The sequence below is a fragment of the Nycticebus coucang genome, chromosome 4 (genome assembly GCF_027406575.1).
Source record: "Nycticebus coucang isolate mNycCou1 chromosome 4, mNycCou1.pri, whole genome shotgun sequence".
NCBI classification, from domain to species: Eukaryota; Metazoa; Chordata; class Mammalia; order Primates; family Lorisidae; genus Nycticebus; species Nycticebus coucang.
In genome coordinates, this window is record NC_069783.1 from 31423649 (window position 1) to 31449203 (window position 25555).

Consider the following 25555-nt stretch of genomic DNA (forward strand, 5'->3'; position numbering starts at 1 on the left):
CATGCGAGTGTTACTGGGATGAGACCTAAAGCTGTGAAGAAAAACTATTTTTGTCCCCACAGAAATGATGCTAGAACCATTGTAATGCTTTTCACTCTGGTTATTCCCCTGAGTCTATAAACTACGTACATAGGTCAGAAATCTAATGAAAAAAAAGTGGTTATAATACATTGTATTGAGGACTTTTAGCCTCTCACTTATGCAGTAGCCCTTATGTGAGGAGGAGAACTGGGTCAGTCAGGCTGGGTCAGCAGAAGGAACCCGTGGGCTGTACACCCCTCTCGCCTCCATTGTTGAGGCCATGTGCTCTTGGGGGATGGGTCCCCCAGGTGAGCTTGGACAAGGGCAGTGGCCTTCATCTTTTGGAGCTGCTGCTGGGCAGTGATGGGGGAGGCAAGGCTGAACCATCGGACGTCTGCACTTCCCAAGTGCACTTGGGGTGTGCTGATGGCATTTACTGAAGTTTGGCCTCCTGAAGGAGGAATAAGTCATTAACACCAGGCACTTCTTGTGCCATCTGGGTTTTTCTTCAGTGTCCCACTCCAGTACTTCTTTGGCATCATCTAAGAAATATTTAATTGAGTGTTAGTGACTCTGGTTGTCTCTGGGGGCCCTAAATTGGCTGCTTTTTGTAGCCATCCTTGCCTGACCTCACCTGTGTCAACAGCAGGGGGTATCACCCAAGGTGCTGTGCGTGTCTCAGAGATAGGTACTGGCATTCTTAAGCATTTGCTGGTCTTGTTCCAGCAGCCTTTGCTAGATTGACCTCTGCCAGCGGCCCTCTTGCCTGAAGTCGAGAAAGATCACTCGAGACAGGAGTAAGATCCAAAGGGTTTTAACACCACATGTGAACGAGAGCATGTCTGCAAGTCCCTGGGGTTCTGCAAGTAGAGGGGAGAACTGTTCATTTTACTTGGATTGAGAATGTGGGGCTGAGACATGAAGATAATCAAAATATGGACTCTTAGAACTGGAGTAGAGTATTTCAGAGAATGGGTTGTGACCCAGACATTCCCCTTCCTTCAGTCTTCACCCAGGCAGATGTCTTCTGGAACCAAAGAGGCTGTCAGCTTCAAGTGTTCACTCCCCTGGCCTGTTTAATGGAGAAGCAGGCCCAGGCTTCTTCATTGGTTCCCCCTGAGCTCCTCCTCTCAGGTGGTGTTCCCATTTTATTGGCAATGAAAATGCCTTTGCCATGACATGGAATATCAAATTTCCGTATTTTGTAGCTCTAGGACTCACTAAAATAATATACCTATTAATAATTAGACTCCTGTTTTTATGTAGGAATAGGCATTGAAATAATCATGGAGCAGCTCAGAGTGGAAACATGTTGAACTACTTCTGATATTGAAAAGTGGGGAGATTTTTAGGGTCATCGTATTTGACGATGATGGTTCTGAATATGTTGGGAGTATGATAGTTTTAAGAGACCATGGCTTGAACTGATTGATGTAGGCTCTGTATGTTACAAGAAGTGTTTAAAGATTTACAGCTGGTATTTCTAGGATCTGAACTATGCAATTCCTTAGACTTGAGAGTTGCCAAAATGAAGTGGAGTTATCTGGTTTACTAAAAAACAAGTCCTCTGGAATCTGAGCCTGTAAAGTTGTAGATAGGGAAACATTGCCTGATGTTGGAAGACAAGAAAGTACTTCTTTTTCCTCTGCCCTGTACCTTCTCTAAGATGATAATAGTACTTTTCCCCCTATCTTTCTATTTTTTCCCTTTTTTGGCCTTCTTTTGTATATAAAAGAATTTATATATAAAATCAGTTTTCTGTTTCAGCAAGGTCACTTGAGACCATGCTTTTCCTCTAGTGATACCACCGCCATTGTGCAAACAGTTTGGACGTGGCTGGTTTGAAGGAATTGTTTCAGAGCCAGTTTATGAGCTACACAAGAAAATTTGTCTCTCTCTGCTGGTATTCTTTAGTTCATTTGTTTACTACATTCTTAATCTGAAAGTGTCCAACGGTGATTTTAACTCCAGTGAGCAAGGATTTGCTACCACTGCGAATATTTAGCCCTTTAATAAAATTCTAAAATTCAAACAGAGGAGTTTTAAATATTTTAAACAAAGATGCCATCAATACAACCACTTTGGAGAGGTTGTATTGTGCAGACTCTAACAGAGTTAAGAATACAGTCTTAACATTCTGTGGCTTTGGGGCAAGAAAGAGATCATTCATGCTTATGACCGTATTTGACCTTCAAAACAATCAAGAGAAAGGAGATGGGAGGGGAAGGGCTCAGTAAGCTCTCACCTAATGGGTACAAGGTAGGGTATATGGCACACCTCCTGGGCGAAGGACTCAAGTGCAGCTCAGACTTCACCTTCCAAATGGAAATAGTGTTACCTAATTGTATGTACCCTTATATTAATCTGAAATTTAAAAAGAGGGAGAGAGATAGGAAAAGTAGCCATTCTTGTCTCCACTCACTTATGTGAAACTTGAGGCTCACAGACGTTGGAACTAGCTTGCATTGTTATTTCAAACTCCATAGCTCTTTCCATTTTAGCAAAATTTACCCAATCTCTATTCCTCATTTCTTCATTTTTTAAATGACTAGATTGGCTGAGAAGACTACCGAGGTGCGTGTGAACCTTGTAATCCTCTATGATGATTCTGACATCTTTCCTCCTTTCTACAATTTTAGATGCCACTGACACTAACCCAGGACATGTGGACAGAGTAATCTGTACAGCATCAACTAGAGTGAATGCCCACATTGAACTTTCAAATCCAGTCTGACTTATAAGACCCCTTTCAACTGTTAGTCCCTCCAAAAAACTTTCTAGAATTTCTTCAACCCACATTGCTTTCTCTTGCTAGAATTATTATTGTACTTAGAATCTAATCAGGCTGTTTTAAGTTTAAAGTTTAAATATTTTAACATGGTTACTCTTTTGCGCCTTTTGCCTTCCCTACCAGCGTGTGCTGGGGAGGGCAGGACCACTTACAAGTTGAACTCAGTACTGGACACAGTTGAATTGTTGGTAAATCTATTCCTTTTAGTCAGGCTAAGCTGTGCTTCAGTAACAAATTAACATAAGAAAAGTTTTACATGCATTACACATTTGATGGGTGAGCAGATGGCTCTGTTCCCCATGTTTTTTGGGAACTTGATGGTGGCTCCATCTTGATACTGCTGTGCTATTCAGAATACATGGACTTTTTAATTCCTGCAAAAGGGGATTTTTGTAGAGAGGTGCTGCAGGGACACTCGTCACCTTTTCATAGCCCTCTATTCAGGATGAGTCACATGGCATTGCGTGGTAGCGCTGGGGGCTGAAATGTGCCCTTTCCCTCCCCAAATCCATCTGGTGAAGCCCTAACCCCCAACGTGGCTGTATTTGTAGATAGAGCCTAAAAGGAGATGATTAAAGTTAAATGAGGCTCTACAGGTGGGGGGTCCTGATGTGATTGGACAGTGTCCTTAGAAGGAGGTCACTCTCACCCCCCACTCACACAAAGAGGTCATGTGAGCATGAGGCCAGATGGTGGTCACGTAAACCAGAAAGAGGGACCTTACTAGACCCAACTGTACCTTTATCTTGGGACTCTGGCCTGCAGAACTATGAGGAAATAGGCATCTATTGTTTAAGCCACCCCGTCTGTGGTATTTTGGTGTGGCAGCCGTGCCTGATAGTCAGGGAGCTGGGGAATGTGGAGAAGCAAGTGGTTCTTTGGTAAGCAGTGAATGTTCCTACCCCAAGTATCAAGGCAGTGGACAAGAAGACTGACATGGTTCCTTGCTCCAGGGATCTAAATGAACCTGTTAGCGTTATTTGTGGCTTTTAGTCTTTCTACACAACTTGCAACCAAAACCACAGGTAATTATTAGCTTTGAGTGCTGTGTACTTGGAAGAGACACAGAAAAAACAGAAAGCTTAACCAACTGAGGCATGCATTGCAATTTCACATACTGCTGTAGGCTGGAAGTGTTTTTGTTCCTTTCATTGTCTCTTTGTAGACAGCAGTGAAGCTTAATACAGAAAATTTCTCTCAATATAGTTGTAGAAGTAAGCATTGGGGAAAATAGGCAATTATGTTCATCATTTTGGGAATGATCAGGTTGCTGTAGTAGTAATTACTTCCTTTCCGCACAAGTCTTTTTAGACACATCTCTGGTAATGGAACTTAAATGTGATCTGCTCACTATCCAGCGCTGGGATGATGACGTGATTTGTGTTGTTTGGCCCCAAGGAAAAGCTACAGGGACTTGTGATGTGAATATCATCAGGACAATACTGTACTTAATTTTTCTTTTTGCACTTTAAGAAAAGCAAAGATACATATATCACAACCTGGAAGGCTTGACTATTGAAATGTTCAAATCATTGTAGAGGTGAAGAAAATAGGCAGCTCAAATGTGATCATTTCTTTAGAAAACACGTCCAGTGAAATCTTAAGTGTCATGCTTGAGAGTTTTTTTCCCCCTTTGTATGTTACTTTAGAAACCATTTTTTCCCTAGTGTAACTTTTAAAATACCATTTCAAAAATGAAAGTAGTTGTGTGGAATTCCTTGAAGCCCATGGTTTGGCTTCAGCAGGTTTTAAACAAATACACTGTCAGAAGTCGATGTGGATACATTTCTAGCAGTTAATGCTCTGGTCACAGTAGATACTTTGTAAAATCAATAGCCTGAAATATCAGAGGATTATGGTTGTATCAAATACCCCAGATGCCTAAGGTTGTTTTAATTAATCTAATAAAAGAAAGCTGGGTAGATTTTAAAAAAAAACTTGCCTATAAAGACTGTTCTGCTCAAGCCAAAGCAGAATTTTTTTTAATAAGTTCTTTTAGAAATCTGGAAGTATTTAAGCGTTTTCTCCTTCTTATGAGACAATGCCTGCTCCTCAGACAGTAGTACTCTCATTGTACAGCATTCGTTAACGACAGTGGCCTTAGAACAAGTCCATCAAATACGACGCTCTGCATGGGATTTAAAGATTTGGAGCATTTTTCTTATTGGTACATAGAAAAAATGTTAAATTTTGTAGAACAGGGGCACTGAAGAGCTCTCATGAGATTTTCCAGTTTAATTTGGAGCCATAGTTGACCCACAGGCTAGAAGAGCACCATTTTGCTCAGAGAGTGAACTGGAGTCACTTTGCCCAAGTGAAGATGTGTCTCTACCCTAGTGAAGAGATTTTTAATCAGAGCAAAGGGGCTGAGACAAAAGTTTGGGATAATCCAACCTGTTACTTAGAGTCAGTGCTTCCCCTATAAGGGAACTCATTCTGGTTCTTATGAAAAGAAGTTAAAAGATTTCCAAAAATGGGATCCAGATTCTTAATCAGATTCATAGTACTATGGGTGTGGCATTTATTTGCCAAAATGTAAGGTTTTGTGCCAGAATGTTCGCGTGATGTGCTTCTGGATGTGGATGGAGATGAGGATGGCATCTGCCCAGGCAGAACAGTTTAGAGGATGTACCTGTGTGGTGTGGTTTGGTGGGCCATCATGTGACTTCACGTCCCAGCTTGGTGTATGCAAAATCTGCATCTTTTGACAGGCCTGAGTAATTTGAGATCCTGTTGATGATCAGATGTAATTGCTTATAATTCATTTTATTCTGGAAAGGAGCCGTTACACTGCCTTTTCGTGTGTATTGGTTAGCAGAAAAGGGCTGGCACAAGGTTGTGTCAAGAAAAAGAGGCCCACCGTGGTCATCCCTGACTGAGTTGGTGCAGGTCAGGTCGTGAGGACAGAACTGGACAAGACGTGGCACTGTGGAGTCTAGTCTGTCAAGCCGGCAGACGGGAGCGTCTCAGGAATACTGGCCTTCACGGGAGACCTTTCCACCACAGCTGTCCTCAGCCTGCCCTGGAACCTTCATAAAATCAAAATTTGGGCACATAAATGATTATTAGCAATTAGTCCATCCTTCCAGTTTTATTGATGGGCAAACTAACATCTAGAGAGGTAAATTAATTTGCCTAATAGCTTATATTGAGTTCATGGCAGGTGAGGACTAAAACTGAGGCTTTCTGGTGCCACGTCCAGTGTTCTTTTTACTGTTGCATCCTGGCTGCTAGGCCATCCCTTCTGGGGATGGAGGATATCCAAGAAACCATTGTTCTCTAATTTTGGCAGGACAGCTCTTTTCTTTGGGACCGGTCATAGGGAGTCCTGTGATCTGTGGTGCTTTGCGATCAGGCTGTGGAAGCTCATGGGGAGGGGAAGCACCATGTGCCCCACCGCTTATACTCCCTGATCTTGGTCTTCTGGCCCCAGAACATGGCACCGTGGCAGGACGGATCCTCATGTTCCCAAAGTAGAATCGTCTGCTGCTTGAACATGGATATTGATGGGTGGAATTACTGTGATATGTTGTGCTTCTTGAGCAGAAGTAAAATGAAGTTTATAAAAGTACCTACCTTCCAACAACATTTATTCACTGAGCATTTCTTTACCAGCCAGAGCATTTCTGAGAAAAGACAAATGTATTTAGCAAGATCTTAAGAACGTCTTCTTTTTCTTTTATTTCTATGTTTAACTTAAATATATATATGTTTTGTACGTCACCTTAAGTTGAATCCAAGACATTGTATATTTAGTAACTGTGATATTACTCTGTCCCTTGTTCAATAAACCCATGTTTTTAAAGGAGAGGCCTGGGGGACAGGGCCTACTTATAGACTGAGAGCCCAGCGGGTATTGGACACATGGCTGTCACATGTGGACTCAGCCTCCCTTTCATTGTCTCTGTCCTCTCAGGAGCTCCATGAAAATGGGTGTTTTCAGTTCCATTTTATAGAAGAGGAAATAGGCAGAGAGAGAGGTTGAGAGTTTCGCTCATGGACACATAGGCAATAAGGGGTAAAGTGAGGATGTGACCCGTGTCTGTCGACCTTCAGAAGCTGTGCTTTGCCATTGACTCAGCTGTGGTTGTTCTTGCCCTACCTTTTCGTGGGGCCCACACGGACTGTGATTGTGTGGAAAGGCCAGTCTTCCATTCATACTGTGCTAATGCTGCTGGACTTGGAGAAGCTTTGTGTTAGGGTGCCCCTCTACTGTGGCTGGATAACACCTGTTGAGAAAAGAGATCATTTGTGATGAACTTTTAAAATTTTTATTATTTTTCATTTATTTTTATAGAGACAGGGTCTTCCTCTGTCAGAGTACAGTGGCCCAATCACAGCTCACTGTAACCTCAAACTCCCTGGACTCAAGGGGTTCTCCTACCTCAGCCTCCTGAGTAGCTGGGGCTACAGGCGAGATAAGGGTTCACTTTTGCCCAGGCTGATCTCAAACTTCTGGTTTGAAGTGATCCTCCTGCTTCAGTCTCCCAAAGTGCTATATAATTACGGGTGTGAGCCACACTGCACCTGGCCCATTCTTGTTGAACTTAAAAACTCCCTCCTACTATTGATTTGAGAAAAAGTATAGCCAACAGGCCTGTAATCATTCCATTGCATTTTTTTTTTTGTCCTTTGATTCTTCCTGATCATGTTTATCTTAAATATAATTTCTTCCCTTTTCGCCCATGAATGATATACTTTATGCTGATAATTCCTTTTTACACTTGAGGCAGTAAATGTTTATAAAAAACATTTAGTCTTACTTTCTCTTCTTCTTCCTACTTCATCAGTATTTCTGTCTTTACCAATGTTTGAAAGATGTAAATTATTTAATTGGAAGCAACCCAAAACTTTTTTTGCTTTTGGAAAAGGAACAGTGAAACTCCTCCTCTCTTTGTTCTTTCCTATCTGGCCTGTCCTCCCTGTCCCCTCTGTTTCCCCCTTCCTTTCCCAGTTGGTGGTTGGTCTTGTGCTGAGCTAGACCTGTTCCATTTCTCTGGAATTTCTCTCCCTGGTAGATACATTGAGTCATTTCCTTGTTTCAACTCTTGCCTAAACACAGTCCTGCTTACTCTTACAAGAGTTAGAATGACTCAGACTTCTATTTTATTTCGGGTTTTCCCAGAGTATAATCTCTGGGAGTATTTTTAAAAATCTATATTCCTTTAAGATTTAAGTTTTGTTTATATCCTTCTTAGGCTCAACAATGCCTTATTCTCTGTCTTGAGAAAATGTTCTTTCTTCAAACTTAAAATACTTTATACTTCATTGTATAATGGTTGTTGATAACAAAAGGAAATGAGTTATATACATGGGATAAGGCTAACTCCTAAGATTAATTCAGCATTATTATTTTTTTATATGTCTCAAAGAGTAAGATTGAATATTATAGCTGTCTTCCTGGAGTTAACAATGTGAATACTTGTAAGAAATGTGTCCTTAGAGCTTATCACATGGCTAGTACTTTATTTTCTTTCTTTTCTTCTTTTCTTTCTCTTCTCTTTCTCTTTCCTTTCCTTTCCTTTTCTTTTCTTTCTTTTTGAGGTAGCATCTCACTCTGTTGCCCTGAGTAAAAGTGCCATGGCCTTCCCTTCCCCTTCCCCTTCTCTCCTTTTTTTTCTTTTTGAGGCAGCGTCTCACTCTGTTGCCCTGGGTAGAGTAGCTACCTAACCCTAATCCTGCATCATAGCTCACAGCAATCTCAAACTCTTGGGCTCAAGAGATCCTCTTTTCTTAGCCTCCCAAGTATCTGGGACTATAGGTGTCTGCCACAACGTCCCACTGGTTTTTCTATTTTAGTAGAGACAGGGTTTTGCTCTTGCTCAGGCTGGTCTTGAACTCCCGAACTCAGCAGTCCACTCGCCTTGGCCTCCCAGGGTGCTAGGATTACAGGCCTGAGCCACCGTGCCCGGTTACATGGCCAGTACTTTAATGTTGGTCATAGGTTTTATCCACATGGAACATTAGCTGAGGAGGCTGATAGGGGCTGGAATCCAGCTCACACCCTGCTCACCAAACTTGGAGTCCTGGTGCAGGGTACATCTCAAAGAGCTGCCTTTTTCTAATTGCCACATGGGCTGATGGAGTAATGGCAGCACTTCTTGGACGTGTATCCTTTAGTCTCACAACTCTTTGGAGTTGAGATTATCATCCCTTGTCTCACAGGCTTAGACAGGCTACTGAGCCTCTCACTTCTGGTAAGAGGGACCTGAGATTTTGATCTGGAACTGGAGCCTCCAGCCCCACACTCCTTTCTTATTACTGTTGCTGTGTCTCCCTTCCCAGAACCCTGGGCAGTGCAGCAAACACTTTTGAAATGAGGATGTTGTTCATACCAGCAGTTTGAATGCATCTAAATTAAATCTTATGAAACCATGCTCCAGTATCTATCACCACCTCCTCAAGTTTTCATCTCTAAAGCAACTCCATTTTTAGTTGACAAAAATTCTAAGCTTTGATTGCCAAATGATAACTTTTGAACCATCATTGTCCTCGTAGATTTGTAGGGAGATCTATAAGTGACAAGGAGCACAGACTAACTTTGAGCATCATCAGGAAAGCACTATATTACCTCACTACTGAGGTGAAATTCTAAAGTATTTATTCTCAGGCAAGTCAAGATTTAGATAAATACATTAGCTTGTAATCTCTTCATTTTTGACAACTCACTTCAAAACTAAAAGGTTTTACACCATTGCTTATAATAATTTTGTGTTGTAAAGGTTACAACCTGGACATTTGTGGAATAATTGTAATGATTCTTGAATAGCCTTACCCTCTGAATAACAGTGCTCATACAGATGTGCAGATAGTAACAGTTGAAAAGTTATTTTCATGCGGTTTCTCTGTACACTGGTATACCGGGACCAGGAGAAGTTCTGTTTGTTTTTCTTCCTTCTGTCTTGGTATAAGTCCTGCAGGCAGAGGCTCAGACAGGGTGAGCACCTCTGTAGATTTGGCAGTGAGGGAGGAGGAGATAAGATAAAAGGAAGTGGTCAGGAGTGTGTCTGCCCAGACAGTTCTATTATAGAATTGAGAGCAACGGAAGTACTTGAGTTTGCTTTAGCATGATTAGCATTTCCCAAATGGAGTAACGTAACCTAGATTCTGCCAGAATCTGAGACCTGGCAGAATCCTTTGGTGTCATCTGCTTTATACCCTGAGAGACGGTTCTCCAGGTTCAGCTTCCAGTGAAGGTGTCAGCATTTCCCATTGTTGAGGCGCATCAACTGTTGAACAGATCTTACATGCAATGAGTTGAATTTTCTCTTTCTGTGATTTTGCTCCTGCTCATACAAGTTGAGCATCCTAAATCCAAAAAATCTGAAATCCCAAATGCTCCAAAATCCAGAACATTTTGAGAATCAACGTGACATGCAAAGGAAATGTTCGCTGGAGCATTTCAGATTTTGGAGTTTGGGATTTGGGATGCTTGTCCAGTGAGTATTTGCAAATATTCCTGAATCCAGAAAAATTCAAAATTTCAAACATGCCTGGTCCCAAGCATTTTGGAAAAGGACTACTAAACTATATATCTTCATTACCCAACAGCTTCATCTTGCTTTCTGTAGCTGAATACTCGAATACTCCATCATGTCTACATCTGGTTTTATTAGCTCTTTTCCATTGATCTTCATAGAATCTGGTGGCCAGAACCTTCTCTGTTTTGTGTGCACTGCCCAAGCAGGGCTCTGCATTGGCCGAATCCTTGCGTGGTTCGTGGGGTTATGTGTCCTTTAATCTGCAGCCCAAGGTATTGTGTGAGCTTTTTGAGAAGCTATAGCATATTAATAGCTTGTTCGACAGGCTAGACTTTTGTTTTGGACTTGCCCAATAAATATTGGGTTATAAATTTAGCACATTTGTCCTGGGCTGCTTATACATAAGTAACATTCTGAGGAGAGAGGCTTTTTATGAAAATGTGCTGAAATGCCATTTGTGTTTTAAACTGGTAAAAAAAAAAAATCACCTCAATCTGTGCAAAAAAATGTCATTAGAAGAGTGAGTCTATGTACACTCTTACTTCTCACCGAAATGCAGAAAGAGAGACACATTCTGAGTGCTAACCTCATGCTGTTCCACATGAGTCTCTCCACTGTGGCCTGCTAGGTGTGGGGGATAGAAGATCCTTCCTCCACCTTCTTTTCTTGTACATACTACCTAACTCTAGGTGAGACCTTGAGTGGCCTCATGGGTGTCAGCCCTGAATATGACTGCAAAGATCTCTCAGGTGGAGTTTCTGGCTACATCATGAAGCCTCTCCGTAGTTAAATACCTAAAGGGGCGTACATAAAACTCCCAACCTTGTTATAACCATGACTTCATCCCTCATAGCTCATTCTTATACTGTGCAGACCCAGTGTGGAGATGAACGTGCGGTATCCTGGTACCACCTACACTGCCATTTATTTAATCGGTTTGGATGGCTTGTGCTGCTCTTGGCCGTGGACCCATAAAAACAAAGCCATGGGATAAAGCAGCCTGAATCATGTAATGAAAACCTTGTACCTTTTTGGAGGCCCGGTTGAGAAAAATGATTTATTTTTGCCCTACCAAATAAAACATTCTAGGAATCCAAGGTGAAAATTGGATTTTAACTGCTACTAACATTTTGAGCATATAAAATCCGCAAGTGTTGAGTGTTTTGCTTGATTAAGAGAAGAGCCTAAAGAGTCCGGTGCAAGAATGGTCTGTGTATGGTATAAACTGGTGTCTGAGAGAAGTCTAACTGATTTATAAAACTGGAAATAAACATTAAGCACATTTTGGCAGCCAGATTGCAAAATGGAGACCTCTGTGTTTTGAACATAATCATTTTGTTCCTGGTCATATGCCTGGATCATTGGCCCTCCTTCCCCCTTCTGTCCTTCATAATTCAGGTGTAATCCTTCTGTGACTCAGCTCAAAGGGCATGGGGACTGCCCTAGTCCAGCCTGAAGTACATGCTTTGCTCCTGAGGTCCCCGCCTGCCCTTGTGTTGACTCTCCCACCTCCTCTCCTTCTTTCAGTGTGCCTCGTCTATTTTTCTCCTCCTCTCTCTCTTTCTGGCTAGTGGTCTACACATTGTTTTGTCCAGTCTCTCTGCCATGTCGGAGGCTGTTCACTTGTGGCCTTGGGGGCTGGCTCTCAACTGCATGTGGGGAGACACCTCACCGAGAGCTCTGTCTCCACACAGACATCCCCAGGCCAGTGTGCTGGTATCTGGCACATAATGATCCCTCAGTGAATGTTTACCCAGTTGGCTTGTTTTGCAGGAGAGCTTCCTTATCTCACTCCAGGAAAGCATGCCACATATCTATAGGAGTTCCTGCCTATGTTTCATGATACGTGGTGATCCATGGGCCCTGCTAACCTACAGTAGGGCTTTTTTGAGTGCCTTGCCCAGAATTATGTGCCCAGAATTTTTTGGTTCATCTAAAAAAAGTAATTATTTTTGTATGCCTATTTTTACTTAACTCAAAATGTCTTTAACACTTTGATTTTGTTCTATAAAGCCAATAGAGCCATTTTTTTTGTGGAAACTGGTACTTTTTTTTTTTTTTTGTAGAGACATAGTCTCACTCTGTTGCCCCAACAAGAGTGCTATGGCCTCAGCCAAGCTCACAGCAACCTCAAACTCCTGAGTTCGAGTGATCCTCTTGCCTCAGCCACCCTAGTAGCTGGGAATAAAGACACCCATTATAATTCCTGGCTAATTTTTCTATTTTTTAGTAGAGATGACATCTCACTCTTGCTCAGGCAGGTCTTGAACTCCTGAGCTCAGTCAATCCTCCCGCCTTGGCCTCCCAGAGTGCTAGGATTACAGGTATGAACCACCGCGCCTGGCCTGAGTCTGGTAATTTCGGGGGGCAATGGGATTAATCTATTTGATTGACAGAGCATCTACAATCTACTCCACTCAACATGCTTTCTGCTCCCTGGGGAATATGACAAACAGTAAGGATCTCAAATGAGGCATTTGGAATAGTTAGCTTTTATTAATTCTAATAATAATAATTAATGGTAATGATAGTTGAGCACATGTGTGTGTCGGGTATAAAGCTCAGCATCCTATGTGCATTTTCATTTCCTTTCCATGAGCCTATGAGAAATATACTATTATGTACTCTATGTTACACATAAGAAAATTAGTCTAAGATGATGCATTTGGGAAGTCTTAAGCCAGAATTCCTCCCTAACTCTTGTGTTACATGTTTAACCACTAACGTGTACTGCTTCTGGGGAGAGCACACAACATCCTGTTGAAGTCATTACAAATCATAAAAACCGTAGGTCATCAATGCTATGATGGAACTAAAACTTCCGTAACTGTTGGGAGTCTTCTCTGGTTTGATTTTGATTTGCACTCTTAGTGAGCAGTCACTTAGAGCTTGCTGCATGCCTGGATGCGGTGGGAAAGAAACACCACAGCTCATTTCTCTTGGTTTTCAGATGGTCATTGCTTGCCTGGATGGATGAAAACTTGTTTGTTCTTACTTCTTAGGTTGTTTTTTCATTCCTTCATGCATTCATTCAGCACTTCCTAAGCATCGTATTGTGTATTGGAATATAATGATAAATAAGTTACTTAGGCATGTAATTAAAATGCACAGCAGAGGCCGTGGAACTGTGTAGAAGGTCCTGTGGACTAGAGAGAAGTGGAAGAGATAGGGAGGCTTCATCGTGGTGGGCCTGCAGAGCTGAGTCTTGGGGTGAATAAGGTCTATCCAGGGGAAGGTAGAAGCAGGGACATTCGAGGAGAGGAAACAGCTTTTGGAAGGCTGTGGTTTGTTCAGAAACTCAAGAGCGTTCTGGCGTGCCTGAAGGACAAGTGTAGAGAGGTGGAGGGGGCAAGAGAGGGCTGCAGACGCAAACAGGAAGGAACTTATGTGATGCTGAAGAGCATGTGTGAGGAGTTTGCAGACAGTGGAAAGTCACTGAAAGTTTTTATTCATTAGATTAATGGCATCAGATTTGGAAAGATGCCTCTGGAAACTGCCTGGAGGATTTTGTGGAGATGGAAGCCAAGGAAGGGAGAATGACCCCTTGGATGCTCTGGGTGTGCTCATGAGACAAAGGTGTGTGGGCTCAGCTCACACAGTGATGACAGGGGGTCGGGGGCCTCCATGCCCGACTGGCTATGGATGGGTACACAGGACAAGATCTGTTCTCCCAGGCCCTTCCCTGCCCTGCTGAGTGGGTCTAACTTCAGACCTCTGCCTCTCTGCCTCTTCTTACCTCCTCTGGTCAACCAAGAGTCCTCCATGGTCTTATGACAGCTGATGTCTGTCCAGTGGCCCCTCAGCCCTGCCCTCTGCCTGCTTAGACCTGACCTGACCTGCACCTTCCTAGCTTGGCTGACCTCCCTCGGTGAGAACATTTGGTTGCCTGGAGCCTTCCTCTGATCTGGCTCAGCTGATAATCATTTCTTGTACCGTCTTTTCCTGTCCTGTCCTGTACCTGCTCAGGCTTCAGGGTTATAGGAAGATCAGAAAGAAGCCTCTTACAGGTGGGACCTGTGCCACTTTCTCAAGTTCTACGCATACTCCCTACCCTTGTAGTTCTGTTCCCTGATAACCCATGAGAGAGATTTAAAGAGACAGTTACAACTGAAATCGAAAAAGTTTATATTTTATCTTAGAAATTGTGAGGCTCTTAACTGAGGGGGGAAAAAAAGCCATCAGAAACTTAAGTTTTATAAAGTGTCCTGAATTGTGACAGATTTTCATAAGACTCTGAAAATGACAATGTGCTCTTATTTGGAAATGTGCTTATTCATTTTAGTGTTATATTCTGTCGTGGTATTTTGTTTCAAAGTTCATGGTTTTTTCTTTTCTTTCTAATTGTGTGGATAACAAAGGAACTGTTTTATAATGTGACTGTGAAGCACAGCAGTGCCCCAGAATGAGCATCCTGCCCTCAATTAACCTTCGTATTTCACACCTCATCATTGCAGTGTGGCAAAGCACTCCCTGGCCTTTCAAAGCAAGAAGACTGCTGTGGAACTGTTGGTACCTCCTGGGGCTTTAACAAATGCCAGAAATGCCCCAAGAAGCCTTGTAAGTGATGTTTCATCATTTCCTTTGCAGGTTTATGTAGCGTATCTATTTTCTTATGATCACTCTTTTAATGATGAAACAACCAGTAAACTTTCAAAGAACTGTTCTGAATCCTAGACAATTAGTGTTATAATATGCATTTCCAGAAAGCTCTCAAGTCTGATAAAGCTTCCATATAGATTCTTTTAAAAAAAAAAATAAGCACAGTTATACATTGCTTTCTCCAGTTAGACTACTAATGAGTAGGAGAAAAACACCTAAGAGGCAGTGAGCTAAAATAGGCCCCTATGTCCAGGGGAAGAGAAAATAAGATGTCTTTTAAAATGGTAAATAAATGTTTCAAACCATGTAAAAAGACAGTGCAGTTGTTATTTCCGAGATTTAAATCCCTTAAATTAAGTTTTTATTACTATCCACGATCTATGTTGTAGCTTTCAGCATACTATAGGTTTTCAAATTTTAAAAGTCAAGCTAAAATGAAAAAATGATTGGTTGCTGATTTGTAAAGGAAATTTATAATCACCAGGACACAATATCTTCCCCTTTTTCCTTCAGACTACTTCTATATTATCATAGTCCTCAGTGCCATCAGCATGCTTTGATTTGTCTTCAAGGTGCTTTCAGAACCTGTTGATTTGAATAAGTCCAGGTTTATACCTTTCTGTTACTTTCTTCTTATTAATAGGTTGTATTTTTAGTTTTTGAATGTAGCATTAACTCTAGATAACTGATTTCTAATACTTACTTTTTAGAAAGAGAGAGGTAGGTTGTTTTAAGTTGAGCTTTCTTACACTAACTCATGTTTTTGGCAAGAGAGAATTGATAATTTTCTAAATCATCTTCCATTGCCTCACGTGATTGAAGACTTTTATAGGTGTTTTTTATTCTTTATGCTGTAAGAGATTTCTCACTTATTTCATTTGGATAATTTTTACTCTTCTTAAGTATCTGTTGATGTGATGGGTATTCTAAATAATTACCTCTGTTCAATCCAGAATCTGCCCTCTTGGAATTACCACTCTATTTTTCTTTGTTATACACTGTTTATCCTTCTACCAGTATAATTTACTTTCAATAATTATCTCCTATGTAAACTTCCTTATTTTTCAAAGCTACAGCTTCTCTAAATGCCTAAGGCTAATTTCATTAATATTCTTCATACTGCTATAATTAGCTTTTAGAAGACTATACTTTGTGGAAATGCCTACTAAAGTTTCTGAGAATTAAGGGATTTTTCTTTTAGAAAAATAATTCACATAAGAGGACTTTCTATATTGAGAAACTGTCTGAAGTCGAGTCTCTAGGCTGATTTGGTAATGATTTGCAGTGCGGATTTCCAAGAAATAGGTTGAGTGTGATAATACTCCTCATTGAGAAGATCCATTTGCCTAAAGTTACTTTGGCAACCTGAGAAAGGAGAATCTAAAACACATTTGGTCTGATTTAAAGAGCTGGTGTTTGGGGGTTAGGTAGACCTGAGCCTGACTCTAGGCTCATTTATTTGCTATCGAATCTTATGGAACACTGCATAGGAATCTCTATCTAAAATGTTGAAAAAGCATTGCCATCTTTTTACGCTAGACTGCTTGTCCTTAATTTATCACATATGGATGTCCATAGGAATATTGAGGAGAGTGACATATGTTTCCCTCCCTTAGGTCTAAGGACTGAGGATGAGAAAAGTTAGGTTCTTATAACTTTGTTTTGGAGCTAAGTTTATGTTCTCTAATGCTTTCTCTATCTTCTCTCCTGTTTTTCTTTTTCATTTACCCCCTTCTTTGTTTATCTTTGATTAACTGCTTCAATTTTCTCTCTTTTCCAAATTCCAAAGCAGCAGGAAAATGATAGATGCTAGGGGTAAAGAGACTCACACCATCTTTTCTTAAAGAAAAACAACAACAGCAAAAACCTAACTTCTACTCCTGACCTTTGGTCATTATTATGTAGGACTGTTTCATCTGGGGGTGAATTTGCTGCTGTGTATGTGTTTTCTTAGCTCTGTGTTTTAATCTTGACCATGATTTAAGTCAAATGGGAAAGTGCAAAGCTGCTTGTTACTTTTAACTAAATATTGATGAAAATAAATTCACATGCTGGCTCATTTAATGTATAAGATGGAAGAGATTGATTTCACTTCAGGAAGAGCAATGTGGACTATTAACATCTTGACATTTATTCTGTTTGTGCTGTCTTAAGTGACTCACTACCAAGAACACACTCAGGGGGTCACATTCTTCCTGTGTCATTTAAAAAACTTTCCTTTCCTTGCTTGGTACTACTCTCTAAATCATATTCAATTTGGAAGAGGGCAAACTTTCTTTGGCTTTATACGCTCTATTTTTGTGTTCCATGCCTTTTTTATTTTCACCCGAAGCGGTTTAAACTTGAGTTTTCAAGTGGCTTTCATTTAAAGTTTTTGTTTAGCCCCAAACAGAAAGAATTTTCATGGTTGATCATTTTTGCTGTGAAAAATGTAATTTTAAGTCTGCAGATGATTTCATTAAATGGTTTATAATCTACTAGAAATGTGCTCAGCATGAAGAAGTCACTTGTCCTTTAAAATTTTGCAGAAGAAAATGAACAATGAGTCCTAAGCTAAGGGAGAGTTTAAGAGATTACCTGATCTGGCTTTCTGTCTTGAAGTCGATGGCTGTTGAAACTTCTAAAACAAGTTATTGTCTCTTTTGAAGAATTCACAGACCCAGACCCCGCAAACTCTGTAGGCAGCCATCCTTACATGGGGCAAAATTGAGTGCCATCCTTACATGGGGCAAGACTGGACATTAAGTCCAAAGAGCTGGATTGGGTCACTACCATGCCAGTATCTTCTCTCTTTTAACCTGCATTTTCAGACTCCTCACTTTGATCTTCTCCTTTTAGGTATTCAGGATCTGAATAGGGGGAAAAACAGCAAAGAAAGGAAGCAAAGGAGGAGAGGGATACAGGAGTAAATATTCACCCTGTTCGTCAGTGGTGATGGATAACGAGCATGTGCGGAAGGCAAAACAATTTTATTTTTCAAAAGAAAACTTCTCTTTTTATTTCAATTTTCCCCTTTTATTCTTCCTCCAGTCTTTTTAGTGGCCTAAATATTGGTTTTACTTTAATTGTAGCCCATTTTCTTCTGCCTTATGATCCTTTTAATAGATGAACCCCCTATTGTAGCAAATAACCATGGCGTTTGGTATTTTGGGAGTACCTGTCATTATCAGGCAGAGGTGAGCCTTTTACATGAATTATCTCTAAACTCCACAACAATACTGCCCTTCTCATTTTGATGGGAGTACTCCCATTGTATAGAATTTCGATTTGAAACCAGGAGCTACTGATGTGGAGAGCCAAGATTGGAAGGCACATCTGCCAGGTCCCCACACACAGTCTGTGTCCACTATGCCAGGCCGTCTCTCTCTCAGGTTTCGCTTTAGTGTATCAAATCTCGCTGAACAGGCTTTTGTTGGTGAGTCGGTGACTACAGCATTTTCTGTTGTTTGGATTTTCTGACTAAAGACCCATGCAGCTAAACACAGTAGGCCTTTCACTCCCTGGCTTTCTTTCATCACCTGTCTATTCTTCTCAGTTCATAGTAGTGAGAATTATTTTATAATTAGGATACCTGAGCCTGTAATTAAGATGAGTATATACTTTATTGTCTAAACTGGGAAATTTTTGAGAGTACAATGCTGTTAATTAACGTTGCCAGAATAAGAGATATAACCTGAAACAGTCCCAGGCAGACTAAGACGTATAGTCATCCTGCCTACAAATGGATAAGAAAACCCCAACCTCTAAAGCAGATCATTCAGAAGGAATAGCTCCTTTGTGATAGAAATATTTAACCACTAATTGGAAGAAAATATAAAACAGTCTTATGATTTGTTCAGCTAATATAACAAAGATTTATTGACAACTTCTTGGAACTCTATTGCAAACTATGAAGTACACTGAAAAATAAGAATAATGGGAAAGGAATTGTGGAGATAGTCATTGGTATTGATACTCATTTACAAATGAGTAACTAAGTCTGTGGATGCCTTGGGCTGTTACTTACGGTAGTTTAGGATTGCAAGAATATAAGCTAAGAATATAACAAAGAATTTCTTCCCTTACAGCCTACCATGGATATAACCAAATGATGGAATGCTTACAGGGTTATAAGCGGGTGAACAACACCTTTTGTCAAGGTAAGACTGACTGACCTCGTTGGTGTGGACTTGACAGTTGTTTTGGCTTTTCAGAAACCAGCGTTGTTTTGGCATGTGGTGCTCATTAGTTCAGCGTGTGAAGGTCACGGGGTGAACCATATCACGCTTGCTCCATTTAACTAAGGAAGTCTAGAAGTTTAATGTATGGCTATTACCGTCTATTAATTTGTGATAAAATTCATAGGAATTTGGATCACATCACAGAGCACCCTCTGGGACTCTCTGCTTCACTTCATATTTGTGCCATGCATGTGTACCCACTCTCACCCAGGCGTGGGCATACCATGTACCTAGCAGTGCTAATTTGTTGCTGATGCATGGTGAGGCCCCAAAGTTCCCGTTTCTCCTCTCCTCGGAACATTACTGGCCATCTTGAAATATGCAGGTACTGAATATCAGTGCAAACAAACTTTGCCCAGGCAATGAGAAAAGCTGCGCAGCTAAATAGGAAGCACCCTCAATACTTTTGCTCAGTTTATTTTGAAACATATGGCAGAATTGTACAAGCAGGGGAACCTCAGAGGTCATCTAGTTCATTTGCCTATAAATGAGGAAACTCCAGGGAGGTTAAGCAGCTGCATAGAGCTGAGATGCAAGGTTACCAATGCCTAGTTTAGTACCTTTATTATTATTTATTTTTTCTTTTTTTTTGTAGAGACAGAGTCTCACTTTACCACTCTCGGTAGAGTGCCATGACGTCACAGAACCCCAGCCGAACTGCAACAAAAAAATAGTACCTATGTATTATATCAAATTTTGTTTTAGTTACATTCTGAGACATTCAATTAATGCTTCTAGTTGCCTTTTACATGTCTAGGGTGAAAGTATTATTAGTAGTAGTAACCTGGAAATATGTAGACACTAAAATAAACAGGAAATAAAGGGCTTTCCAGAGTCTAATCGAATAAAAAACCATGTGAAAAACAGCCCACATCTTCTGACTTGTGGTCTGCGGCCTTGCATCCTTGATGAGGATGGTTCTATAGGAAAATGTGGATTTAGGTCAGGTTGCAGAGTATAATTAACCTCTTATTTAAATAGCACAGTTAAAGGAATATCTTAATTACCTGAGGATTTTCTCAAATACATTGTCTATTCCTTAGTGCCTTTCTAATTTTTATAATATAAATATTAAATATAAAATAATTTTAATATAAATATAAATATTATATTTTATAATATATAAAAATTACAGAGTCTTTGTGGATTTAAAGAATTTTTTTTAATTCACATAAATATAGTATGTCTTTAAAAGGCTTTGTCTTAAAATAGTATAAGCCCTCATCATATGTGACAAAAGGTTGAGAAAATTAAAACTACTCAAGGAGAGGCTACCTGTGACCACCTCATCTGCAAAACTTAAGTCTCTTGGGAAGAGTGGATTGATTGACATTATTTCAGAGTCAGTAGAATTTAAGATATCATTGAATTAAATTAGATGGAGAGAATGACAGATGAATAGGTTAAATAAATGAAGGAATAGATGCTTGAATATATATTCTGCCATATAAACCAAGTTATGGTTTTACGGAGGTGGATAATAATCTGTAACCTCAGTACATTGTAGGTTATATTAGTAGAACCAGAATGAGCAGGTCAGCGGCAGTAACAACCTGTACACCATGCCCATCAGACTGAATTTGGGGTTTGGAGGTCTGGTGTTTGTTATTGTTTGGTTAAAACGGTCAAACAAACTTGCAAAGGGCCTGGAAAATTTGTATGTTTAGCCTGGAGAAGTACAGGCTGAAGAGAAATATAAAAGCTGCCTTACAAACATGCCCTTAAACCTTTGTAAACACACCTTTAAATGTATTAACTCTCCTACTAAACAGGACATACCTAGTCACAGGGGACACTTCGGGAAACTAGGTGTCCAAGGGCTAAGTGACAGGCCAAGATGTCGTTTCTTTCTTTTTGTTCACAGCCTCTGTTCTAAGGACAGCGTGTAATGATAATATCGTAGAACTGGACTGTACCTTCAGGATCATCTAACCTTAGATGATTAGAAATCATTTGAGGTTAGAAATACCCTAATTACGTGCCTGGCCAGTGGTAATTAAGTACCCGTTGAATCATCTAGGCAGGAAGCTCAGTATTTCTGAAGACATTTCGTTACAGGTTTGAGGTATTCCACAGAAAAGGCTTTTTTTTGTAGTTACTCCATTAAGACTATAGAACAGAAATGGGTCCTTCTTTATCCTTCACTATTTTAATCCTGCATGGCTAATTGTTACACACTTTATCCAGAATGTTAGACCCTCCTAACTTCTCTGAATATCAGATGGTAAAGAATCTGTGGTCACTTGGTCCGGCATCTTTGTATGTATCTGTTTGCCATTTGTTACCATTGGTAGATATTTGAAGACAGAGGCTTACTGGCTCTCAGATAGTTTTATAGTGTTATTTCTTCCTTATGTACTTGAAATAAATCACAGGATGAGAAATTTGGTCCTGAAGTTTTCTTTGTAGAAAGGGTTTTAATTATGGATTAAATTTATTTAATAGCTATAGTATCAATCAGCTTTTCTATCACTACTTTATGCCAGTTTTGATAATTTCTATTACTTTAGAAAGTGTTCATTTTAATCTAGAGTTTCAAATTTCTTCCTCTGAAGTTTTTCTTAGCATGTCCTCATCTTTTTGATTTATAATGACCTCCCCTTTTAGTTTTATTGCCTATTTGTGCCATATCCTTTTTTCTTGAATAGACTTGCCAGTGCTTTCTCTATTTCACTAATTTTTTGGAAAAGAATTAAATTTTGGCTTTGTTGAAAACATTGGTCTATTTCACTAATTTCTACTCATTGTTTCCTTTTTCCTACTTCTTGTTGTACAATTGCTGCGGTTTTCTGATTTCTTCAGATATGGACTGAGGTCATTGATGTCAGCCTTTCTTTTCTAAAATGTAAATTAAAGGCTCTATATATTGATCAGTCTAGATTTTTGAAAATTTTTTCTATCTATTTTTGAGACAGAGTCTCACTCTGTTGCCCAGTGTAGATTTTGACTTTAATGATATCCCTCAATTTTATCATATTCTTAATATCTTTAAGTTCAATTAAAAATAATTTTATTTATTTCAGTTGACACATAATAATTATACATATTTATGGGGTACATAGTAGTGTTTCGATCCGTATAATGAATAGTGATCCTATCAGGGTAGTTAGAACATTCATTATCTTGAACATTTATCGTCCATTTGTGTCAGGAAAACTCAATATCCTCCTTTGTGCTCTTTGAATCTATATATTAACAGTAGTCATCCTACAGTGCTATAGAACACTAGAACTTATTCTCCCCATTAGCTGTAATTGTGTAGTCTTTGATGCACCTCTCCCCAACCTCTTCTTCCTTCTACCCTTCCCAGCCTCTAACATCCTTCATTTAACTTTTTACTTCTGTGAGGTCACCTTCAACTTCCACATATGAGTGAGAACATGTGACATTTAACTTTCTGTTCTTGGCTTATTATACTTAACATAATGTCCTTCACTCCTGGTCATGTGACCACCAAGGACAGGGTATCATTCTTTCTTATGACTGGATAGTATTCCATTGTGTATAGCACATTTTCTTTGTCTGTTCTTGTGTTGTTGAACACTTGGGTTGATTCCATATCTTGGCTGTTGTTAACAGTGCTGTAATAATAAGTTAAATTAGTTACTCTGAGGCCAGGCTCAATGGCTCACACCTAATATTCCCACCATTCTTAGAGGCTGAGGTAGGAGGATTGCTTGAGTTTAGGAGTTCAAGACCGAGCTGAGCAAAAGGGAGACCCTGCCTCTACTAAAACACATGGAAAAATTATCCAAGCATTGTGGTGGGGCACCTGTAGTCCCAGCTCCTTGGGAGGCTGAGGCAGAGGGATCGCTGGAATCCAAGAGTTTGAGGTTGCTGTGAACTAGGCTGATGCCATCACACTCTAGCCTGGGACAACAGAGTGAGTCTCTGTTGCAAAAAAAAAAGTTACTCTGATTTCTTTTTTGACCCAAGGGTTATTTAGAAATACATTGTTTAATATCCAAATGTTTATGAACTTTTTCTTGTTCTAGCAATTGAGAGGTTTAGTTAAAATCTCCTGCTATAATTATGGAATGGATTTTTTTTTCACATCTGGCCAATTTCCATCTATGTCTTTATGAGGGTATTTTACATACAACATATAGTTGGATTTTGCTTTTTTCTATATTCTGATATATCTGCCTTTTAATTGGGCTGTTTATTGCATTAAAATCTAATGTAATTATTGCTGTGGTTAGATTTAGGTCTACCTAAAATCTGTGTCTCATTAGGATTTTTTTTGTTCTTTTCCTTCTGTAGCCTTAGGATTTCATCTTAATTTATCTATTGGCTTTTGACCAACAACTTTTTTGCACTATTTTTAAGTGATTGCTCTTGGAATTATAATACATATCTTTATATTTCGTAGTCTACTGAGAGTTAGCATAGTACCACTACCTGGTAAATAGAGGAACCTTGCCACCACGTAGATCCTACTCATGGCCTGCAGATCAGTCTGCTGGTACTCCGTGCCACCTTCTCAGGGATAACGGTCACAAAAATCCCCAAGACAGGATCTCACCCTATTTTGTTTTGGAATTATTTGTTTACATTGTATGTTAAGTATTTGTTTAAATCTCTTTTTTCTTGACAGGCTATGCTGTCTAAAAGATCAAGGACCCAGTCTTACGTTTGTGAACCTAGAGCCCTGAGCTCATAATGAACTTAAAAAAATTGATGTGAATGAATAAAAGAGTTCATTTATTATTGACTAGAAGTTTATTATGCAACATGTATAGCTTTATTTTAATTGATCAAGTACCAATGCCTTGCAAATAAAACTGAGATACTTTTAGTGATTCATGATAAACTGTGTATGTAAGCCATACACTTATAAAGTGGGAAACAAAGAACTAACTAATAATTTAATAAATTAAGTTGATTTTAACAACTAAATTTATTGTGTGCCATACACTTTGTCTAAGAAGCACTTTCTATCAGTTACTTCCTTGGATCTTCAAAATATCTTTGAAGTAGATAACATTATCCTTGCTTTACAGATGGATAAATTGAGACCTCGAGGAGTTAAATAACTTGTGTAGCATATAGATAAGAAGTGCTACCCAGGTAGAATGTGGCCAGAAGTTAAGTTATCAGCCATTTTGTTCTATTGCAGGACAGAGAACTAACATTATTGATCACTTATTATGTGTTAGTCCATATAGTACAGACTTAATCTTCAGTCCTGTGGGATTTGGGCATTAGGAACCTCAATTAGAAACAGGCACAGAGAAAGTAAATAACCATCATAAGGTCACACGGATACTTTATAAAAAGCCAATCAGGATTACACTCCCAAGCTACCAAGTGTTATATGTAAAAAATAGTAAAGTATTACATATATAAAATTACTAATTTTATGTATAAAAATTTATAAAGCATTACGATGCAGATATAGTTAATTAGAAGAGATGTGCCATCTGTTGTGAGAGCTAATAAAGTCAACAAAATTAATGCTAATTTGGTTTCATTTAATAAAAAATGATGGCCATTCGATATATTCTTCTACTGGCTGATTCAAGGTTCTGAACAGTTTATATTCATAAAAATACCTCTCTAAGTGGATGCCCACTTGCGAGGTTTCCGGATCAAATGGTAGGCCTACTTTTAGTTCTTTGAGAAATCTCCATGCTGTTTTCTGCAGAGATCATACCAATTAGGAACTAATTGATGGACGTGCATGGTCCTGCAGAGTGTTGAAGTGGTTGTTACAGACCCAGAAGCAAGAAGGGGAGGAGCAGGTGAGGGCTAAAGAATTACCTGTCAGTTACAGCACACATTCAGGTGTTGGATACACGAAAAGACCTGACTTCACCACTATACACTTCATCTATGTTAAAAAAAAAAAGCCAGCATTTGTATGCCCTAAATCTGTTGAAATAAAAAGAAATGCCGCTTCAGGGATGGAAGTGCCAATTTGCAGATAATCACTTCCTATCTATTTAGCAAAATAACGTGGAGAATTCTTCAATAATTGCTTGTAATTTCCACTCTTGGCATGGCTCAGTGACCGTAGGCAGGTTTTGTTCATACTGAGCATATCCAATGGTTCTGCCTCGGTCAGTTCCACTGATGGTCTATCAGTAATACCAAATCCTGGCTTAGGTCAGGAGGATATTTGCAAAGCAGTATTCTGGAGTGAAGTATCACAGAAAATTCTATTTCATGGTGCCTCAAGGAGGTACCGCTAAATTACACTACAAAGAAGCTTGACTCATAAAATAATATGATTTCATTCAGTGTAATCTATTAAAATTCTTATTGAGAGAAGGGCTTAATTTCACTCCCTGTGAGATATTGTTGGTCAGTAAAATGGAAGGGAACTTTCTCATATTACATTTGTGTGCTCAGTTTTCCTAGTGCCTTGAAGCTTTTTGATTTTTGTTTCCCTGAAGTTTTTCAAAAGGAGCCCATTAAGCATCTAATTACTTGTGTGTCCC

The 25555-nt window shown here is 39.6% G+C and overlaps 1 protein-coding gene across 16 annotated transcripts in view; it reads left to right on the top strand.

Moving 5' to 3' along the window:
• LTBP1 (latent transforming growth factor beta binding protein 1) overlaps nucleotides 1–25555 on the top strand; it is a 476142-nt gene that overhangs the window by 265327 nt on the left and 185260 nt on the right. For all 16 annotated transcript variants that reach the window (XM_053588228.1, XM_053588226.1, XM_053588219.1 and 13 more), the window contains 2 exons: nucleotides 14748–14850; nucleotides 18960–19031. In XM_053588228.1, coding sequence (XP_053444203.1) covers nucleotides 14748–14850; nucleotides 18960–19031 — 175 coding nt within the window. The remainder of the gene's footprint in view (nucleotides 1–14747; nucleotides 14851–18959; nucleotides 19032–25555) is intronic.